The sequence below is a fragment of the Agelaius phoeniceus genome, chromosome 2 (genome assembly GCF_051311805.1).
Source record: "Agelaius phoeniceus isolate bAgePho1 chromosome 2, bAgePho1.hap1, whole genome shotgun sequence".
NCBI classification, from domain to species: domain Eukaryota; kingdom Metazoa; phylum Chordata; class Aves; order Passeriformes; family Icteridae; genus Agelaius; species Agelaius phoeniceus.
The window spans coordinates 21,340,448-21,360,083 of NC_135266.1; the positions used below are offsets into that span (position 1 = coordinate 21,340,448).

At 37.5% G+C, this 19,636-nt stretch overlaps 1 protein-coding gene across 1 annotated transcript in view; it reads left to right on the top strand.

Annotated features, from left to right (window-relative positions):
• ANOS1 (anosmin 1) overlaps positions 1 to 19,636 on the top strand; it is a 131,047-nt gene that overhangs the window by 68,991 nt on the left and 42,420 nt on the right. Inside the window, exons 3-6 of the mRNA XM_054654768.2 lie at positions 1,247 to 1,309; positions 4,288 to 4,510; positions 9,090 to 9,274; positions 16,206 to 16,335. Coding sequence (XP_054510743.2) covers positions 1,247 to 1,309; positions 4,288 to 4,510; positions 9,090 to 9,274; positions 16,206 to 16,335 — 601 coding nt within the window. The remainder of the gene's footprint in view (positions 1 to 1,246; positions 1,310 to 4,287; positions 4,511 to 9,089; positions 9,275 to 16,205; positions 16,336 to 19,636) is intronic.

The following is a 19,636-nucleotide window of genomic DNA, read 5'->3' on the forward strand; positions in this document are numbered from 1 at the left end:
CATTGAACAGGAGAACTGTAAAATGACATGACAGGGAATTGAGCTCAAATATGCAGTATCTATACCACAGGAGGAACAACACTATGGAATTAATTGAATTTACTGACTTCAGTGACATTTTATAATGTATCCTTCTAATTAATCTGTATACAACACATGAATTTTGAAGAGCTAGAAACTGAGTCTAAAATATTAATATATATATAAAGAAAATACTTAGGTGGTATCTTTTTTTCTGAAATATTTAGCCTCTGTGACTAACGGTTTTATTACATTTTTAGGCTTTGTTGCTAGTAAGAAAAATGCTTAATTTTAAAACACTATTGTTTTTATTGATGATACAGGTGCACCACTGAGGTGCAGCCTATATGTATTCATGTTTGATTTTGAATAGCATAAATATATCCAATCAAATACTGTGCATAACAGGAAACTACATAAATATTGCATTGCATGTCAAAGGCCTTTAGTTTTGGTATAATAAGTATCTTTCCACTATTACCAGGAGGAGTAGGTATTAGCTCCCAACAATGCTAGTATTTTTCAACATTTTAGGTTCCACAAAGGAAGAGAAAAGGTTTCTGGATGTGAATCTGAACTTACGTTTCAGCTGTTGTAAATGCTCTTAACAGTGTGATTTTTCTTTATGCTGTGTGAAGCTTAGCTCTGTATCTCAGCTCGTTGTATAACCATTGCAACAGAGGTTGAAGATGAAATAATGATAATATGGTACTTGAAATAAAGTGATTTTGCTAACACACCAGTGAACATTATCCATTTATACAGAAATAGTATTTTAACTTCTGCTGAGTTTACTCCATAGCTTGATGAAATAGTTTCTTGCTTGGGAAAGAAATGTGCCTGTCTACTTTAGGCTGGTCAGTGAGGAAAAGATTTCACTTTCTGTAGCTTAGAGTAGTGCTTTTGGCATTGTCTCTGTGATCCAGGAACATGGTGTTAGATGGTATTAAGACCTACATCCAGTAAGTTGGAAAGTAGGATGGCATAAAAGACAAGTGAGTCAATTGCCTTGTACTGTAAGAAATACTGAAAATATTTCTTGTGATCTAACCATGACTTCTCATGACCTTGTTTTGACACCATGACTCAATGACACAATTTTATCCCCATGAGAAGTGGATTATTAACTTCCTGTGGGCTGAAAAACTGGAGAAGAAATAAGGTTATTTGTGGTTGTTTATTTCATTCTCTTTCTGACACTTTTCTGCCTGATGATTCTTCCTAGTGCCTGGAGCCCTGCAAAGAGTCCTGGGACCTGAAGAAAAACCATTGCCAAAGCTTCTGTGAGGTAGGTCAGCCCAAGGGCACGCTTTCTCACTTTGTTCTAGCAGCCTCTTTAATTTAAATTATTGGCTTCAAGGAGACAGTGAAAACCATTGTGTTTTTGCAGCATTTGCCTTTATTTGAAAGGATACACATTTAAGAATGTAGCCATATTAATTTTGAGTTAAAAAAGAGGTTTTTTCTGACCAAATGATTTATCTGGACTTGTAAAGACTCAATCCAGTCACACAGCATCTCTTAGGAGGTGCTCTGACATCCCTCCTCTAAGATGCTATTTCTACCACTTGTCCTTCTATCTTTTCTTACCATCTGTAAGGAAGACAATCTTTGTTTAAAAGATAAAATGTTACTGTGTGAAAAATCCTTGTGCAGGATAGCTAGAACAGATGATTATGTGTAAGTCAGTCTGATTTATAGAAGAGTAGTTCCCCAGGAGTAACTGGATTGAAGTTCAGAAGACTAATATCAAAATATGGAATTATTCAAGAGCAAATGTTTTGAAAACTATTTTTGAACCATCTATCAGTATAATCTGTGAAGAAGCAAACCTGAATCAGTCAAACTAGAACAAAGAAGGAGATTTTTTATTGGATTTGAAATATGGCTCTGAGTTGGTGGAAGTGATCTGTTGCAGTTCTTAAGTGGTTTTTAGTTCAAAATGGAAGTATCAGCTCAATAGAAACTTGCCTTATCATAAAAAAGGTTCAAATATATTCAAGTCTATGGAAGTGAGTTCTTAGGAAGATTTTAATCTTTTCCTATAAAAAAACAGAAATTACCTTAATTACCTTACTTGATATATTGATCTTACTGGTACACAGATTTAACTCCTTCTCTTTACTGTGGACACTTTTTTTCTGGTATAAGAGAATGTCCTACATTTAAATTATTTTAAGCATCATGGAGATGATTAGAAAAAGCTGTAATTTCAACTAAAAAAATGTTAGAAGCAGCAATGTGTTAATAGGGATTACTAAATTACTGATCTATGTAGTTACCACAGACGACAAAATAAAAGTTTCTCATGAAAACCAAGCCTTGCAAGAATTTTTTATCTCAGATTATTTGCTATTTTCGAATATACAAAATTCTAGAGTACTGTAAAAAAGCAGTTTCAGTGGATCTAATTTGTGTTGTTCTTGTATATCTCTCTTCACTCAGACTATATGTTTGCAGATATGGGTGAAAATTTGTATAAAATTGGTTTAAAAGGAAAACATTTGTAGAACACTGTTCTATTGTAGTTAAAAACAGTGAGCATCCTTCTTTGATTAGTGTTTTGTGGTTAAAGCTAAATTTAGAACTTCAAAGGCCCATAATGAGGAGCAGCACATTTAGCAGCTAACTGAAAAATGAGCTGTGAAATAGGGTGAGGAGGAGAAGCCTTGAGGACGTATTATGCCTCAGGGAGCTATAACATTTTTAATTAAGTAGCTGCAAATTTGTGATGTTTTAGGATTTGAAATTAGCTTCAAACACAAAAGCCCGGGACCACTTTCCTTTATCTCAGACTCATGCATACTCCATAGACATTGATTGAGTGAAAGGAGGCTGTTTTGCTGTGAGAGTGTTTTCAATCTTTTTTCGTTTTGTAAAAAATCTGGAAGGAACAATTTAGCTTTGTGTTTCTCAAAGTTCCTGCTTCATGTGTTACTTCTTATTTACCAAATGAGTGTATTACTCAATGGTAAAGGGAACCTTATGTCTGAAGGACAGTTTATCTGATTCCCTGTTTCTGTTTTTGGCTTTAACTTAGTTTCCTACTCATTTAGCTTTTTAATTGGTTAATCATGGCATCAGGTGCATTCCAATGTGGGGAACAGCAGGAGTGCATGTCCAAGAGTCATTGGGGTCTGTAGGAGGCAAAGAGACTGCTCATTTTTGCAGCATTTAGGCTGGTTAAAGCCTGTAACACCCAAATCCATGCCTGAAAGCTTGGTTCAAAATCCTGGACTGTTCTGTATGAAAAATGGGAGAGGTAATGTAGGGCTACATTCTTGTGCTGCAGCAACTTTAGAGAAGAGTCTGTGAAACACCTGGGCCTCTGCAATAGCCAAGGCTTCCTCATTCCATCAGAGATATGAGAAGAGTAAAAAAAAAGAAAGTAAAACATTTGAATATGGAAGAAGTTTCAGAAGTTACGTGGCTAGCTGGATATAGAGAGTGGGTTGTAATATTCTCCCAGGGTTGTAGAAGCTATTTTAAATACTGTTTAAAGTGGACCTTGCCAACCTCTGGGTGTAACATATGCTGTAAAATGTCTGTGCATTGAAGCATCTTCTTAAATATCTAGGACTAGATTTCTCAAGTAAGTAGCATTCACTTTGATATTTAATCAATATCTTTAAAGCTTATTTTAATTTTTATTTTCTGCTGATAATTTTATCATAAATGCAGTTCCAGTTCCATGAAAAATTATACAATTACTAATATGCTGGCAAGAACATAAAGATGCTGCCAAATCTTCTCTTAGCCAACTTAGTTCAAACAGTATAATGAAACAAGATTTCTCTTATTTATCTAGAATGGCATTACATCAGATATTGTGGGGAAAGTGTTGCAAAGTACAGAGGAAAGAATGTGGGGTAGTCCAAAAACAGCAGACTGTCTGACCATTGCTTCCCCTTTGTTTTGGGAGTGTTTTTAATCTGTCATTGAGCAACTTTATAGCCAGTCAATGTGAGGAAAACAAGGGAAAGCTGGCAGATATAAACAACACAGTTCCATTAAATATGGTGGTCTTACTTGAGGGAATTCATCATTCTGTACTTGGAATTCTTTTTCAGAAGTGGCTTGTATATATAAATATTCAGGGATAGTCTTGCAAGTCTTGCAAAAGCTGGAAATCTGTATAATCCTTTAGGAGGTCTTGGGAAATTTATAACTTTTTTTTTATGGAGTTTGGTTGGGTTTTTTGGTTGGGTTGTTTTTTTTTTTTATTTTTCCTGTTGAAAACATACCCTTCTTCTGTTTTCCTTTTAGCCTCTTTTCCCCAAGAAGAATTATGAATGCCTAACTAGCTGTGAATTCCTTAAGTACATCCTGTCTGTGAAGCAAGGGGACTGCCCAGCACCTGAGAAGGCCAGTGGTTTTGCAGCTGCCTGTGTTGAAAGCTGTGAAGCTGATATTGAATGTTCTGGAGTGAAGAAATGCTGTTCCAATGGATGTGGTCACACGTGCCAAATTCCAAAAAATCTCTATAAAGGTAGAGATTATTAATATGTACTCATACTGGGCTAACAACTTCAGGCCATAGTGAAGTCTCCTAGTAAACCAGGACTCCTATTTGCTGGGAGTTTGTATGGATGGGAAGAAAAAGGAGAGGTACCTGTAGAGATGTGGCTGCATAGTGAAAGGGTGGAAAACCAGTGAGAAATGTTGCTTAAATTTCTGATTTTTTTCCCCCCCTTGTGAAGATCATGTCTGGAAATCTGTGGAATGTACATTTGTGGCTATTATGAGTCACCTTAAGCAGATCAAACTTTGCCAGTTTAGGTGAAATCTCTCTTAATTTGGTGCCAATAAGAGAGAATGCAGCAGGAAAATATTTAATGATAAACAGTTCAGGTCCTGTTAATCAGAATTAACATTTATGTCTACAAGCCAAGTGGATGGGACTACCAAGTAGGAACTGTGAAATAATCTAATAAAAGAAAAATCAACACGGAACAACATAGTGAAAAGATTATAATATCTCCATACAGATATATATTAATTCATTATTTGAATCTAAGGCAATCTTATTCAGAAATTTTTAATTGAGTCTTGAGATTCTGTGAATAAGCCTTTTCTTTGACATCCTTCAAAAAGAACATATAAGCTAAGAAAATTTTTACTTAGACAAATTCCAGAGTTTAATTTACTGGAATTTAAAAAAGCTTTATACACTTAAATATTTGAAAAATATTCTCCTAATGCAGAAAAATAAGCATTTGTGAAGAGAATATTCTTTTACCACACGGTTGGTGTTTTTGTAAAAGAATCAATTATTCTTATGTCAGTCATAAAAAATAAATATTATTCAGTAATTCACTTATTAATCAGATAGCATGGGCTCTCTGTGGGAGCCTAATCAGCAGAACCCTGATCTAAGCTCCAGGCTTAGGTTTGAATCCATGCTTATTTCCAAATGTGGATGGAAACATATAAAATGGGTTAAGAAGATGGTGAATTTATTTTCAAGTTCATTATTTTAACTAAAATATTATAAATCTTTTTCAGTGTGTTCAGAAGGGAAACTGTCTTGTTTGCAGGATGCTTTAGAGCAGCCTCTTAAAAACTATAAGGAATTAGTACACACCAGCACATAGCACCTTTCAAAATGAAAGTTATTAAAATGGATCACTTATTTGTGTTTTTTTTTGTCTTACTAAGACAAATGACCAGAGTGGTAAAGAGGCATTCATGGTGTGTGTGTAATGATTTACACGTTCAAGCTCCATGCCACAACTGCAAAGCATTCCAGTAAATATAACAACTGGGAAAGCTAAAAACAAGCAAGCAAATAAAGCACGGTTAGATGCTCCTGGAGCTGACACAGCCTATGACAGGCTATGATACATTCTGTAAGCACACACTGGAAGGTCTCCTCTCTTTGGCCTGATTAAATGGGAGCAGAACTAACCTTCCCTAACATCTTATCACAGATCTGCAGGAGGTGCTGCCTTGTAAGAGCATATATGTCTTGCAGAGGAAGGGCAAGCTCAATACCCTACTGCCTTCTCAGCTGATGAATTCAGCTAATTAGCCTCTTCAACCTGTCTTACTGCAACAAAAGACAAATAGAAGTGGAGCAGCCTCGCTATTCATTTCCTCCAGGGGTAAATGACCTTCCTGTCACTAAGGAAGAGCAAACTCTGCAAGCATGACTAAGATCTAGTGAATAAGTTCAGTACTTATTCTTATCATTTTGACAGCACTCACAGCTTGAAAATGAACTCAGATTGAATCTAAGAGTCTGCAGAAGTTTCCATAGTTTTACTGTTGATCAATTGCTGGAGATTAGTTACAACAGTAGATGTAAAATTCCCGTCCGATTTGCTGGATTACCAAACTGAATTTCCCATCTAGTACTGAGTGCTAAAGTCCAATCCTAAAAAAAAATGTTAATGCAAGTACACTGCCACCAAAGACACATTACAAATGTTTTTGGATTAATGTAACAAGTACATTTGCATCTCTTTTGGGAATATTACTAATTGGTTATGTAATCTTCACATATTTATATCCCTTTAGTGTAGATACCATTTGTTCTCTCCTACTCTTCTATCACTGGCCTCATCCCCCATCTTTACACTGTCTCAACTACTGAAGGACTTGAGAAAGTGTCTCTGCAAATCTGTGTAGAAAAAGGTAAATTGTGAAGGGAAGATTCGGAAATTCACAGGGTCTGACGATGAGGCAAGATTATAGTAGGATAACTGGGGTCAGATGATCACCCACAGTTTTATGACTCTTCATGCTTAAAGCAAAATAGTTTTGTATTATAAACATAGTGTACAGTTTTAAATGTGCTCATTTCTGAGTGCTTGCAGAACTGTGTTTCCAATTGTGTTGATGCCATGGATGTACCCTTTACAAGGCACTCCAATGGAAACATTTTGAATTCTGGGGGAACCAATGTTTAAGATACAGCTTTTCATGACAGACCAATGTGCAGCTAATTTTCATGGCACTGAGATGCATGTGCTGTTTGAAAGACACCTTTAGAACTATTTTTTCCTGGACTCTGCTATGGCACACATACAGTGATCAGTGATTTGAATTATTTGGTTAAGCACTGCAGACTTTGGACTAATGCAAACTTTGGAGCACTGCAGACTGAGAGCTAATTTGTTCCAGCACGAAAAAAGGGGCTGACCATTTACATAGTAAAAGACACATTGAAGAGTAATTGAATCTTCACATCTGGATATTAAACTGATGGTGCTGGTTCCACAGAAGTATTTTAAAGTGCACTTGTGCCGTGCTCTCATTGTTTGTGCTGCCGTGCTCCATCTGCACACGATTACATAACACTGAGATCCTTGAAATCAAGTGAATCCAACTGCCCCTAATGCAAAGCAGATGGAAGTTTTCTGAACATGCAAATTGTGGGATTATTGTGTATCATAACTAAAGAAGGATTTGCAAATGTGAAAATCCAAAGTCATGTTCATTATGTTAGACTAAGACATTAGGCTATTGAAGGATATCCAGGGTCTAAGCTGCTATGATAGCCACATTTAGGTACTGTATTTTTTTTCAGGTGGATTTTAGGTTTCTTGAAGATCTACAAGATGATTTTCATTTACTTTTAGGTCCTTGTATACTCAGGTTTATAAGAACACCCCTTAAAATGTAAAAGTGGTTTGTTCACTTGAGGAAATTTTGGTACTAAGTCATCTGTGGCAGACTGAGTAGCAAACAATTTCTCTAACCAATACATGCAGGTGGCCTTATGTGGACAGTCATTGAAACAACAAAATAACTAAAGTGCATATGATAGCTTGCTAAGAAGGTTTATATGTAAACACACAGAGATCTTATTTGTGACATATCCTCAAGTGAATAAAAAAGGCTGCACACTAAAATACAAATATTCCTGATGTGTGTCTAGAGAAATGTAGATAACACTTGATTTGTTGATTTAATCAAAAGATGTCCAATTTGAAGAGTTGTTTTTTCCTTCAAGCTACTGCAGATGTTTTCAAAAAGGTGATATTACTGGCAGTATAACAACATAAATAAGCATCTTCTGGTGTCACTGTGTAATAAGAAATTAAGGTAATATTTTAGAAATATATCTTTTTTCTCTGAAATGCAACAATTTGACAATATAAGTAACATATCTATTCCAAGATGTCTTGGAATTACCTTTCCTAGCTCTTTAGGGAAGAGTGGAGGGACAGATCATGTAGTAAAGCTGCCACATGTGAGTCAGTAAGATCATGCAGCCACAGAGAAGCAAACAGCTTTTTAAAGTACATCAGACTAATGTAAGATGTATGAAATAATCACACTTCACTGGTCTGCACTGCTAAGAGCTTAGACACAGTCTGTGTCCAGTTTTAGGTTTGACTCTGGAGAAGGGCTCAAAGCTGGAGAATCTCCAGAGGCAACTGCAAGAGTAAACAGAGGTCTAGGAATACTGAAATTAAAGGGAAATGGAGTGCACTGTGGTTATTAGATTGAAGAAGAAAGCATTCAGAAGCATGATAAAAGTCTTGTGGTACATGGAAAGCTTCTCCAAAGATAACAGAGAGAATCTCCCCATGATCCACAAACATCTTGGACCACTTCTGAGTTTATGATGCGCTGAGGAGACTAAACAAGGCAGTGAGAAAGCTTTCTTGTAGCAAGGATAGACAAGTAGTGAAATAGACTGCTATGTGATGCTATGGAAATTTTGGTATTAAATGTGTTTAAGGATAAATTGGGTGAAAAACTGAACATTAGGTACAGCTGAATCTGCTTGGGAACAAAGGGGTCTTTCTCCCAGTTATATTGGGCAAATGTTCTCTGTAAAGTCAGTTTTAGTTTACATCTTTCATGTCCTTCAGTTTTTTAATGAAATAAAGAAATAATTTTGAAGATTTTTTTTTTTTAAACAAATTTTCATGTTAACAGAGATGGGTTAGCTAGAAACAGTCCTGAAACTTCCATGCTTATCATTCCTCCCTTTTTGGCATTTTCTCTTGCAAACAATCTTTTTTCAATTATTTTTTATACAGCTTCATCTACAAATGGCTTAAGCATATATTGTAAATTACTCATATATTTTTATCTGTGCATTCCTACTACAGGTGTTCCACTGAAACCCCGAAAAGAATTAAAATTCATAGAACATCAGTCTGGAGACCTGGAGGTGAAGTGGTCTTCAAAATTCAATATTTCCATTGAGCCTGTGATCTATGTTGTTCAGAGGAGGTGGAATCAAGGGATCCATCCAAGTGAGGATGATGCTACAAACTGGCAAACTGTGGCACAGGTTAGTTCTTTGTAAGCAATGTGGATTTGGTCTCAGAATGTCACAAATCTCTTGAAAAATGTAGAATTAGAGAGCAAAATCCATTCAAGGAAGTACATTAGGGACATAGTCCTTCTGAGTTTAGGGACTCACTGCACAGTGTCCAAGGCGTGGCTTGATTCTTGTCAAAAGTTAAAAAACCCAGCTGGTGAAAAGGCTATTTATTAAAAAAAAAAAACCAAAAAAACTTACCAAAAACAAAACAAAACAAAAAAAAAAACACCAGAGTATAAAAAATTTACTAAAACCTTTATTCTTTGTAAACTTGTTTTTCTCAGGTGTGACCCTCCCAATTCAGAAAAGTCTATGATGTCATGCTCTTATCACTCAGTGCAATCCAGACTAAAAATGTAAGATTCATGAGCGAATGTTTCTTAATGAGAAGCAGCCAACAGAGCATAAATTTTCACTTAGTTTCTTCCCAGTTTCAATCTGTTTTTTACCATGCTGACAGTCCACCTGGATGGCAGAGTTCCAATCGTTTATCTTACTGCTTCACCCTTATCCCTGCTGACAAGAAAAATAAAATGCTGATTTTGAAAAGATCTGCAAAATATCATTATAGCTAGGAAAAAAAAGGAAAGAGAGAATAAGTAGAACCATCCACAAAATAGAGTAAGGGATTTAAATTCTGTGACAATTTGTGCTCATTCTCAATTCAGATTGTGTTGGAAAATGCTGTCTTACAAAAACATGAAGCTTGTGAGGCTGAACACTCAGAAGTGAATTTCTTAGTTTCAGCATGGTGCTAGAGGGAACTGTCACTATGTTGTAATCTTGCTCAAGAAAAGCCCCCTGCAGCAGACCCTGGCAGGAAACTTTGCTTGTGCAAGCCCATGAGAGCATGTCCAAAACTGATCAAGTTACAGTGGCTTATGATCTCTCAGTTGAGGTGCAGGTCCTGAACCTGCATTCTCCATTCCAGGAAACAACCTCCTGCCTTTGTTGCAAGGAAAATAGCAAGTAGTAAAAACGTGCCAGATCTGAATTACTCCTCACTGTTACTGAACCACGTGTCTGTGATAGACTGTAGAAGCTCAGCGCTGTGGCTGGTGAATCCAGGCTGCAAAGGGAGCACAGTGCTCTGCTATTTCTCATCCCAGACCTCATGCACATTTCTGGGAACATGCACTATAGATGCTCCACAGTAGCTGAACATACATGAGCCCTTGCCTTGCAGTGGATCTGCAGGAGAGTGTTTCAGAAACACTGTTCCTGTGCAATAAGAGCAATTAGAAGCCTGACAGCTGCCTTTCCTGGGGTCTGGTGAATGCAGGCAGAAGGGGCTGAGTTAATCACTGTGGCAGGAGAAGCCTCCTCAGACTGACATCTTTCTGACAACTTCACTGTCCCTTCTGCATCACAGGACACACGAATTTGATTGTGTGGTGGACCCCACTGGGAATGTCAGTTCAAAGCACGCTTCAGGATGCCTGACTGGCTTTGTGAACTGTGTAGACCTTATGGGACATGCAGGCTGGGCACCCTTGAGGGGTGCTAGCAACCAGAATTTGTGTCTTTAGAGAGTAGTGTACCTCCTCCTATGGTGTTTGTAGTTTTAGACATCCCACCAGGCAATCAAATTTGTTTGGCCAAATGTGATAGAATTTATTTTTCAATATCAGCAGCGAGGATGGATATCCAGTTTGACTCCAGTGATTGTGTGCACAGCCTCCAGGCTTTCCTTGTCTGTGTAACTGAGATGTTTTTCTTGTATGATTCCAAAACATTGAGGTATGAGCCCTTAATTATAGGCAAAGGCTGAGAAGAGCTGAGCCATTTAGCTAGAAATTCCTAGAGCATCTCTGTCCAGAGGAGATGATTCTGGCTGTTGTTTTACTCTGCAACTTAAGGTAGAGACCATGTAAAGAGTAATCAAAGATCAAAAAAGCTGTGGGTGAGGATCTGAATTTCTCTATGTTTGTACCCGTATGTAGCATAAACAAAGTTATTGTTTGCATCTTCTTATAAGAAATTTCATAATATTTCATCAGAGTTACTCTCTAATATTTTTTGTATGTCCAAGAACAAATGGGGTTATAATTTTCGATAAATTTAAGGGGCTTAACTTTTAAAAAAAACTTGCTGTATTCTATTGCCCTCAGAAGAGCTAATTCACAAGTAATTTCTCATTTTTGACACAAAATTTTTACTTTGTATTGAAACAATAATTTTGAAAAAGTTTGGTGATTTTTGTGCCATGTTTTTTGTGTCATCTTTATGTTTTCTTTTTAAGGAAGAAGGCACAATCTATTAGTATACTATTTTGCTCTCCAATTATATAGGAAAGCAAACACATTGAAAACAATTCTAGTTATTTCTCACTTCTGGAGGAAGGGATTTTAATGTAGTTTTTTTACTGCGTATTTTGGGGAAAATTTGATATGATTAACCATTTGACTAATTTCCATTGGTGAATATAAAAACTATGGTAACTAAGATGCTAGTTGGCCAAGCTGGCTGTGATGTAGATTGTCCTAAGTGTTATGTGAAGTTTCCTACAGTACTGTAACTTAAGATTCAGCCAGCTGAGCAGGACCTGCTGCATTATCCTATGGAAATACAGCATGTCATGTGAACAGACTTACCATTCCATTTGGTACTAATTCTCTCTAAAAATAGTAGCATTATTGTTTACATTGGAAATTCAGCTATTTAATCATATTACTATAATATAATAAAGTTGATTAAAATATACCAGACCAGTTATTTTCAGACAGAGCATGTCTGTGTTGTGTGAATGGATGTAATGTGTACACACACACATATATACATATATATACATATGGGCAGACAGTGATGAAGTACATTTATTAGTCTAGTCCATTACTAAAACAAATAAGGGACGTATTTACTGATAGATTGATTGTGACTGACCTTAGTGCTTCACCTTGCAATTGTCTAAACTCTGTGGACAGCTAATCTTCGAAAATGAAGCTTCTGAAACACCTAAAATTCTGGTTCTGAGGATCACAAGGAAGTTCTCAGCCCATGACAGTGAGAAATACCTGCTGGACCTAACCACCAGTCCTGTACACTAAAGGTTTCTTTCTCCATCTCCCGGGGGGGGCTTGCTTTGGTAAGCAGGGAAATGAGCCCACCTTGTGTGGGATTGTATTCACATGAAGTAGGGCAGGTCTGCTGTCCTTTGTTAGAGTAGTGGATACAATACTCAGAATTTCTTTTCTATCAGAGGAAATAGAAACTCAGCTTTTCTGATACCCTAGGTGGTATCCCTTCACTTTTTGAAATGCAAATTCTTTTATCATTGTGTTGTTTCCAAAGGTGTAGAGCTGTGAACTCAGCAGGGTAAGGCTGTACTCTCCTATTTCTATTAAACATTTGTGCTACAGAGAGGAGTCCAAGATTCATAGTGGGGAATGAGCACAGTGAAACAGTCCATTGATTACTGTAATCCTTGGATAGAGTCCTCTGTACAAGTCTTTGCTGTGAAGAGTTCTTTGCACCAATTTTTAACATACATACATAACATATATTCACTGTTTGGAGTGTTGACACAAGAATCCCACCTGAATGGTCCAACTGCTATGCTGCTGGGCCAGATATTCTCTTTCTTCTTCCTCCCAGTTGTAGTAAATCCCACCTTTCCCTTACAAGAAATTCTGACTTTCAGCCTTTCTTTCTCCAAGGAACAGTTTTGCATGTAAATATATATAACATGTTACAGTTCTAGATAGCATGCAACATCCAGGGTGCTAGGGAATATCTTGCCCTTGTCTCTCACACAAAGGATGGAATTGAAGATAGGTCATCCATGCTCTGGGATGCTCTTGATCATTGCTCAGTTGTAGGAGCAGCAGAGGAAGATTTCTGTAGCCATGTTGAAGACAATAACAGATAATCACCTTTTGAAGGACAGGATGAGGAGACTACTTACAGGAAAGGGCTCAGGGTTTAAACAGTTAAGAGCTGCTGGAAGAGGAGTAGAATTGTTAGTGCTTCCTAAATGGAGCAGCTCTGGGCAAGTCTTGGCCAAATTCTCACAGAAAGCCCAACCTTGTTCTGCTTTCTGGCTACTGGAGGTGGCCTGTTGTCCCTTGGACCTAAAATGAGCTCTTGAGAAGTAATGCCAAGGTATTATGTGTATTGTCCAGCTTATGTCATTAAGATTACATGCTGCTCTTATATGAAGTTGTATCCTAATGTAGTTAATAGGGATTTTCCCTTGTCTTCATTGAACTTTGCATGATACTGAGGGCAGACATGTTGGCCAGTTATTTTGTTTGAGGAGACTAATTTATTATTTTATTCCAAATAAAACACCTGTTAGAATTTGAAGCTACCTTCCAAACATTCATCTTATAACTAAACAATGCCAAATAAATGGTAATTATGATTCTGTAATGATTTGAGTGGTGATCTTTTGTTTTTGTCTTTTATTTATGATTCTTAAAAATTCTTTAAAAGTGTTGGTTTTTTCTTTCATATTCAGACAGAATTTTAGGTGTGTGATGAAATTTAACCATTAGTTATTTGGTACTACTCAGCATAGCTTTTAGTGGGTTTAAATTAATGTGAAAGATATTGAAAGGACTCTGAATATTATGACTGCAGCTCCAAAAATACTTAAGAAGTGAGAACTAACTAAACTAAAGCAATTAAACAAAAAAAAAAATAGTTATAGCATTAAGGTAGTGTAAGATATCTCAGCAATACTTAGTTATTTCTAGAAATTTATTAATTCTATGTAAAAGGTACTTAGAGGTGCCAGAGTGGTTTATATCATGGTAGTTGGAGGTAGACCTCCTGCATGCCATTGAGCTTAGCAGGAGCTTGGCATACAAAATGAATTATGAAAGTAATAGGCCCAAGGCATGTTCATAAGTTGAAATAATTTTGGCATTATGGATTGACAGTTTATTTGATTTTACATTATTTCGTGGTTGCCATGGGAAACTGACACTTCTTTCTTTTCTGAAATACTTTCTTTTAATCAACAGAATATGAGCTGATGCCAGTGACAAATAACTCCTTTGAGGAATTTGGGATTAAGTTTATTCAGATTATGCTTGCCTTGTTACAAAGTTCAGAAAACATATTTTTAAAAGCCCAGAAGACTGTACTTAGTTATTTATGATTAAATACCCGAACCTGTTTTCAGTTGCCGCAATAGGGGAGCTGGCTGTTGGAAAAAAATAGGATATTTGAGTACTCCATAAAATAAAAATAATTGCAAAAGTTGATTCAGGTAGGCTCTTTCTTCCCTGGGGCAAACCTTGGATAATTCCCTCTACAAGTAGCATAAAGGTTAAAAAGGGAAAGGAGATGAGGTAGACTGTCAGGACAGTTAGCCCTGCTTAAGTTGAGAAGAGAGTGGTCTGAATGGAGAGGGACTCTGAGGAGCAGCAATATGTGATGGACTCAGAGTCTGCAATGCTTAGCAGTCTGAGAGAGTCAATAATATGGTTTAGAAAAAGTCTCCTTTCCTTACATGCACACACAAATGAGATATTTGTTTCCCTAAATTTTGTTTGTCATCAAATGAAGAGACAAGTGGAGAATAACACCTACAAATTTTATTTATCAGGGCTTTAAAAGGCCATTGCTGAAGAGCTGAAGCAAATTCCTCAGTTTCTGATTATCTGAGTTATGTCAGCAACTTCTGGTTTCTTACACAGAAAGAAGTAAGGGAGCAGAAGCGGAAATTATGTTTTGCCTTTTTTTGGGAGCTACTTAGTATCATTACAAGTAATGTTGAATCATATACAGGAAAGGTGACTTCTTGAACTTGTATAAAACAGAGCTTGTAAAAATAAATTGGTGTAACTACATTTTTAATGAGCTTGCATGTTTGGTCAGTAATGGTAATCAGTGGTGATTGTATAATATACTTAGACATATATATGATATCTGGTTCAGGTTCTTGTGTTACTTTGATGAAAGAATTAAACCAAAATGTAGCAAACATGACATACTAAAGTAAATTGAAAACTGGATAATTGAGAGGTAATTAAAAAAAGTAAAATTTCCAAGTGGATATGTTTTTGATGAGTTCTGCAAAAATGCCACATCTTCTGTAGCTGGAAGTGATTCAGTGGTTACCAGGAGGCTGTGTTCAGTTCTGGTGTTTGTACCTTAGAGAAAAAAAAAGAAAGAATGCAAAAGATAGTTCTTCAAAAGTTTAATGGGGTAAAAAAAAAAGGAAGAAAACAGGGCTCAGAATAAGAATGTGCAAAGCACTTCCTACTGAAAGGGTTCAGATTGTATCTATGCTTATACCATATTTCAGTGGTTCTCCCCTTAGGATTTGGAAATTGAACTCATGACACTGGCAATCTCAGTAGGTGTTGTTGGAGAAAAGGTCAGCTCCTATGACCTGAGAAAAGTCTTCAGGGAAGAGTTAAGGCTGTAAGTGTCTTTTTGACCTAAGTGCCAAAGATGTGAAGAAGGCTTACATTCATTATCTGAGAGTTTTGAATTTCCTATGAACTAGAAAAAGTGGGTTCTCACAGCACTGGATTTCATTAAGCTATTTTGGACCCCTAATTCTCTGAGAATTGAGAATTGAGGAAATCAGTCCCGTCACCTGGGGCAACGAGTTCCCTGAAATATCACCTGAACAGTGAGACCCTAAACACTGGTGAAGGTTGTGATAACTGCAGAACTAATTGTGTGAATTTAACAGCACTTCACCTATTTTCTAAAGGCTACTTTTTCCAGAAGAAACCTGCAATGCACTGTAAAATTGGATGGTTTTATCATTATGTTCACAGCTGTAAATGCTTTGCAGTGCAGAGTGATGGGTCAGGTGAGGTGGCTGCATGCATGATGCTGGTGTGTGCTCAGGCAGACCGATGGGTGTTGCACAGCAGATGGCAGGTGACCTTGTCAGAACAAGCAGTGTAAGTAAGTGTGACATTTTCCCCACCAGACCACGGAGGAGCGCGTTCGGCTGCCGGACACCCGCGCCAGCCGCTGGTACCAGTTCCGCGTGGCTGCTGTGAACGTGCACGGCACCCGGGGCTTCACTGCACCCAGCAAGCACTTCCGCTCCTCCAGAGGTGAGTGTTCCTGTCTGCCACTCGCCTTCCTCTCACTCCCACCTGCAGCACAGCCTCACCTGCCTGCTTTTGTGGCAGAGGGTTTTCAGTGGGTGGGTTTTTGAGTAGTTTTGCCACTGACTTTAGAAATGGAGATTTATTTGAAGACAGCAAACAAATTAAAAGTTGAACTGTCATTATTCTTTTATCAGCAAGGGTGTCTATGAATAAAACTCCTTTGAAACATTTTCCACATGATTGGTATCAAACTACACGACCCTGACCATGAAATACGGAAGAACTTGGGTTTCAGTGTGTTAATCCAAGAGGTTTATCTTTTTTCTTTTTAGTTATGGTAAATATGTTACTGTCATAAGTTTAGTAGAGTACTGGAATATTTTATGGCCTGTATCTAAATAATTGTAGCAGCATTGTTTTGATGGAACTTTGTACCCTCTTAATATAATTTCCTCTTCATAGCACTAATTGTAAGTGCTTAAGAATAAAAAAGAGCATAAATGCAAAGCAGCATGTTTCTGTTCATTACAAAGGCATGCCTGATGATCCACAAAGTATTGAAGGAATTTTTGTTGATAGTTCTGGTTTTGCAACTGTTAGGGCAATAAAACAACTTTGAGAAGTATTTCTGTACCAGTAAATGGTACATGAGGGATGGAGGAGATGGAAACAGTTCTCCCATCCTGTAAAGTTCCCGGCATTCTCCGTGGTGTGCTTTTCACCAACATGGAGAAGAATTTTCCCAGATGACTCTTAGGCATAGCATAGGGGTTAGCACAGGCCAGAAACTATTCCCATTAGACAGATGATCTGGATGTGGTCACCCTCTCTTAAAGGCAGTCAATAATGTGGGCATATCCAGACCACACTAGTCGATTTTAGTGCCAAAGAATGAGATCCAGCACTCTTCACTCTACTAATAGAAGCAGTTCCTAATAGAAAGACTTGTTGTTATTTTAGCAGTGGCAGAATCTTTACACTGGTATAACTCTACATACTTTGAGGATTGTATTTCCTCCTCTTTCTGCAGACTGAATTATCTTGCAGTACAAACAGTTGCCATCTTTGAGTTCCTGTGCTGGCTTTTAGCTTATTGTTTGGCCATAGTCGGTCCTAGAAAAGAATCTTTTTGGTGGTGCATTTATAGAGGCATGCAAATACTTTTGCTGGTATGGAAGTTTTAATCTCTTACTGAATAACTATATGTTAGCTTTAATAATTTTTTTGGTGCCCTAGCTGTACTTGTGGTGGGAAGGTTGGCTGGCATAGCTGTCCTGTTACTTCTGTGACCACCCACCTTTTCATGCATAGAAGAAGTATTATTTTAAGAACTATAATACTTAAGTAGCATACAATTTCAGAAACATAAAATAATACAGTTCCTTCGAGCTGTGAGTTTACTGTAAGAACTCTTCAGCAGCAGTACCTTTCTCTTTACTTCTTGAACAGCACTTCAGCAGATACAGCAGTTTGTTGCTGGATCTGGCACCAACTTTCTTTTAAATTGAGATCATTGACAGTTGTTTTATTGGGTTTGTAAATATTTTCCAGCTATTCTGCTTGAAACCACTATTACTACAATTACAGAAAGGTATGTCATGGTAGCACTGAGGTTTTGGCTTGAACATGACATTTTCAGGCAGGATTTGTATAACTTTCAGAAAAATTGGCCCCCTACTGAGTGTGCTAGCCATGCTCAAAACACCATCCTTGGTAATGAATATAAGAATATCCATGGTAAATCATCCTGAAGGTCTCTTTAGCCCAGAATCTGACCCCAGCCAGAGGTGGGTTTCTGGATAACAATGTAAGATCAGGATAAGCAAATAGGGGTATTTTTTCAGAATAGTCTCCCAGCTGGCAGTAATTTGTGTTTCAGGAACTTGTGGTTTTGAAATCATTACATGAATACCAGAGTCCTCTTGTGGTCTCTGCAGCTACCCCTGAAGCACTTGCTCTCCTTGAGAACTGCTCATGGCTGTCTAGTGGAGATGGAGAGCACTTTTAGAGTTTGTGATGAGGGCAGTGGGAGTCAGCAGTACCTCTGCATGCTCTTACCTAATAAACCAAAAGTTTGATAATGGCAGCATGTAGCCAGCATTCTTCAAAAGGCTTCTGTAACTCTCAAAATAACTGTTTTCACATCTGAACTCTAGCCCTTGGCAGAGGATTGTGAATTGACAGACAAGCAGCAGGGAGTTCAGTTAGCCCAGATCAGCCTATGCTGGCAGCTCATTTGGCCATTCTAGGGGCTGTGGAACTGCCAGTGGCTGTGATAAAGATGTGAGTTTGCCAGATGAAATGTGCAGTCACTCCAGGTGACTCACATGAAGGTGCTGCTGGGTGCTGACTGCTGGGAGAGATACTGGGATGCTCCTGTTGGTGTCTTTGAGCCTCTATATCCCCAGGTGAGCCATCGGAGTGGTAGCAGTTAGTGTCACACGAACATTTAATTACTGCTTTGGAGCTCAGTGGGAAATGACAGCTCCTGCTTGGTAGAGAGGCAAGAAACTGCTGCTCAGATGTGCCTAGTTTTTTGAGTGCCAGCATCTACTGGCCCCTGCTGAGCTCCTACAGGCACATTTAACCTCCAGTTTGGAAAAGAAAAGTGGATTTTGGCACATCACCTCTGGAAGTTTGCTGCCTGTCTGTGCTATGTTTGTGTGAAGTGTGGACAGAATTTCACATCAGTGTTTCACTTCACCCTGTTGTGCCAAGACTAAGAGAAGATTATTATCTTGGTCAAACTTAGCAGTAGGTTTCTTCAAAAATAAACCCTTTGATCAGGAAACATGACAGTAATTCCTAAGACAGTTTCTCACACAAGATACTGAACTTTTACCAATTGCTCATAAATAGTAATGAATAGAAAATCATTTGGGTTTGTTTTTTCCTCTAAAGGGGGACAAATATGATATTTAATCTTCTTCTAGGAAGAATATGGCACCACAAAGTCTCTGTCACTAAATATTTTAAGATGTTAAGAGGAATATTCAAAAACGTGCTGTAATTACTCAGAGAAAGAATTTTTGTCTGGTTACCACAATACTTTTTATACTGTTTTGTCTTTTTGAAAATGCAAAAAACATGCTCTCTAAGTAGACACAGCAAAATAAGGTTTTGTTTTATTCAAAATGATGTTAAGTTTTCTGAGGTAATTACCATTAACTTATTTATCACTAAATAACACTCCTCATTTTCCAAAGTAATTTAATTTCTCAGTCATGAAAAAGACAAAACCAGAAAAACACGAATATTTCATCAAGCATTTCAACTTGCCATTCTTCATCTAATTGTGTTTTGT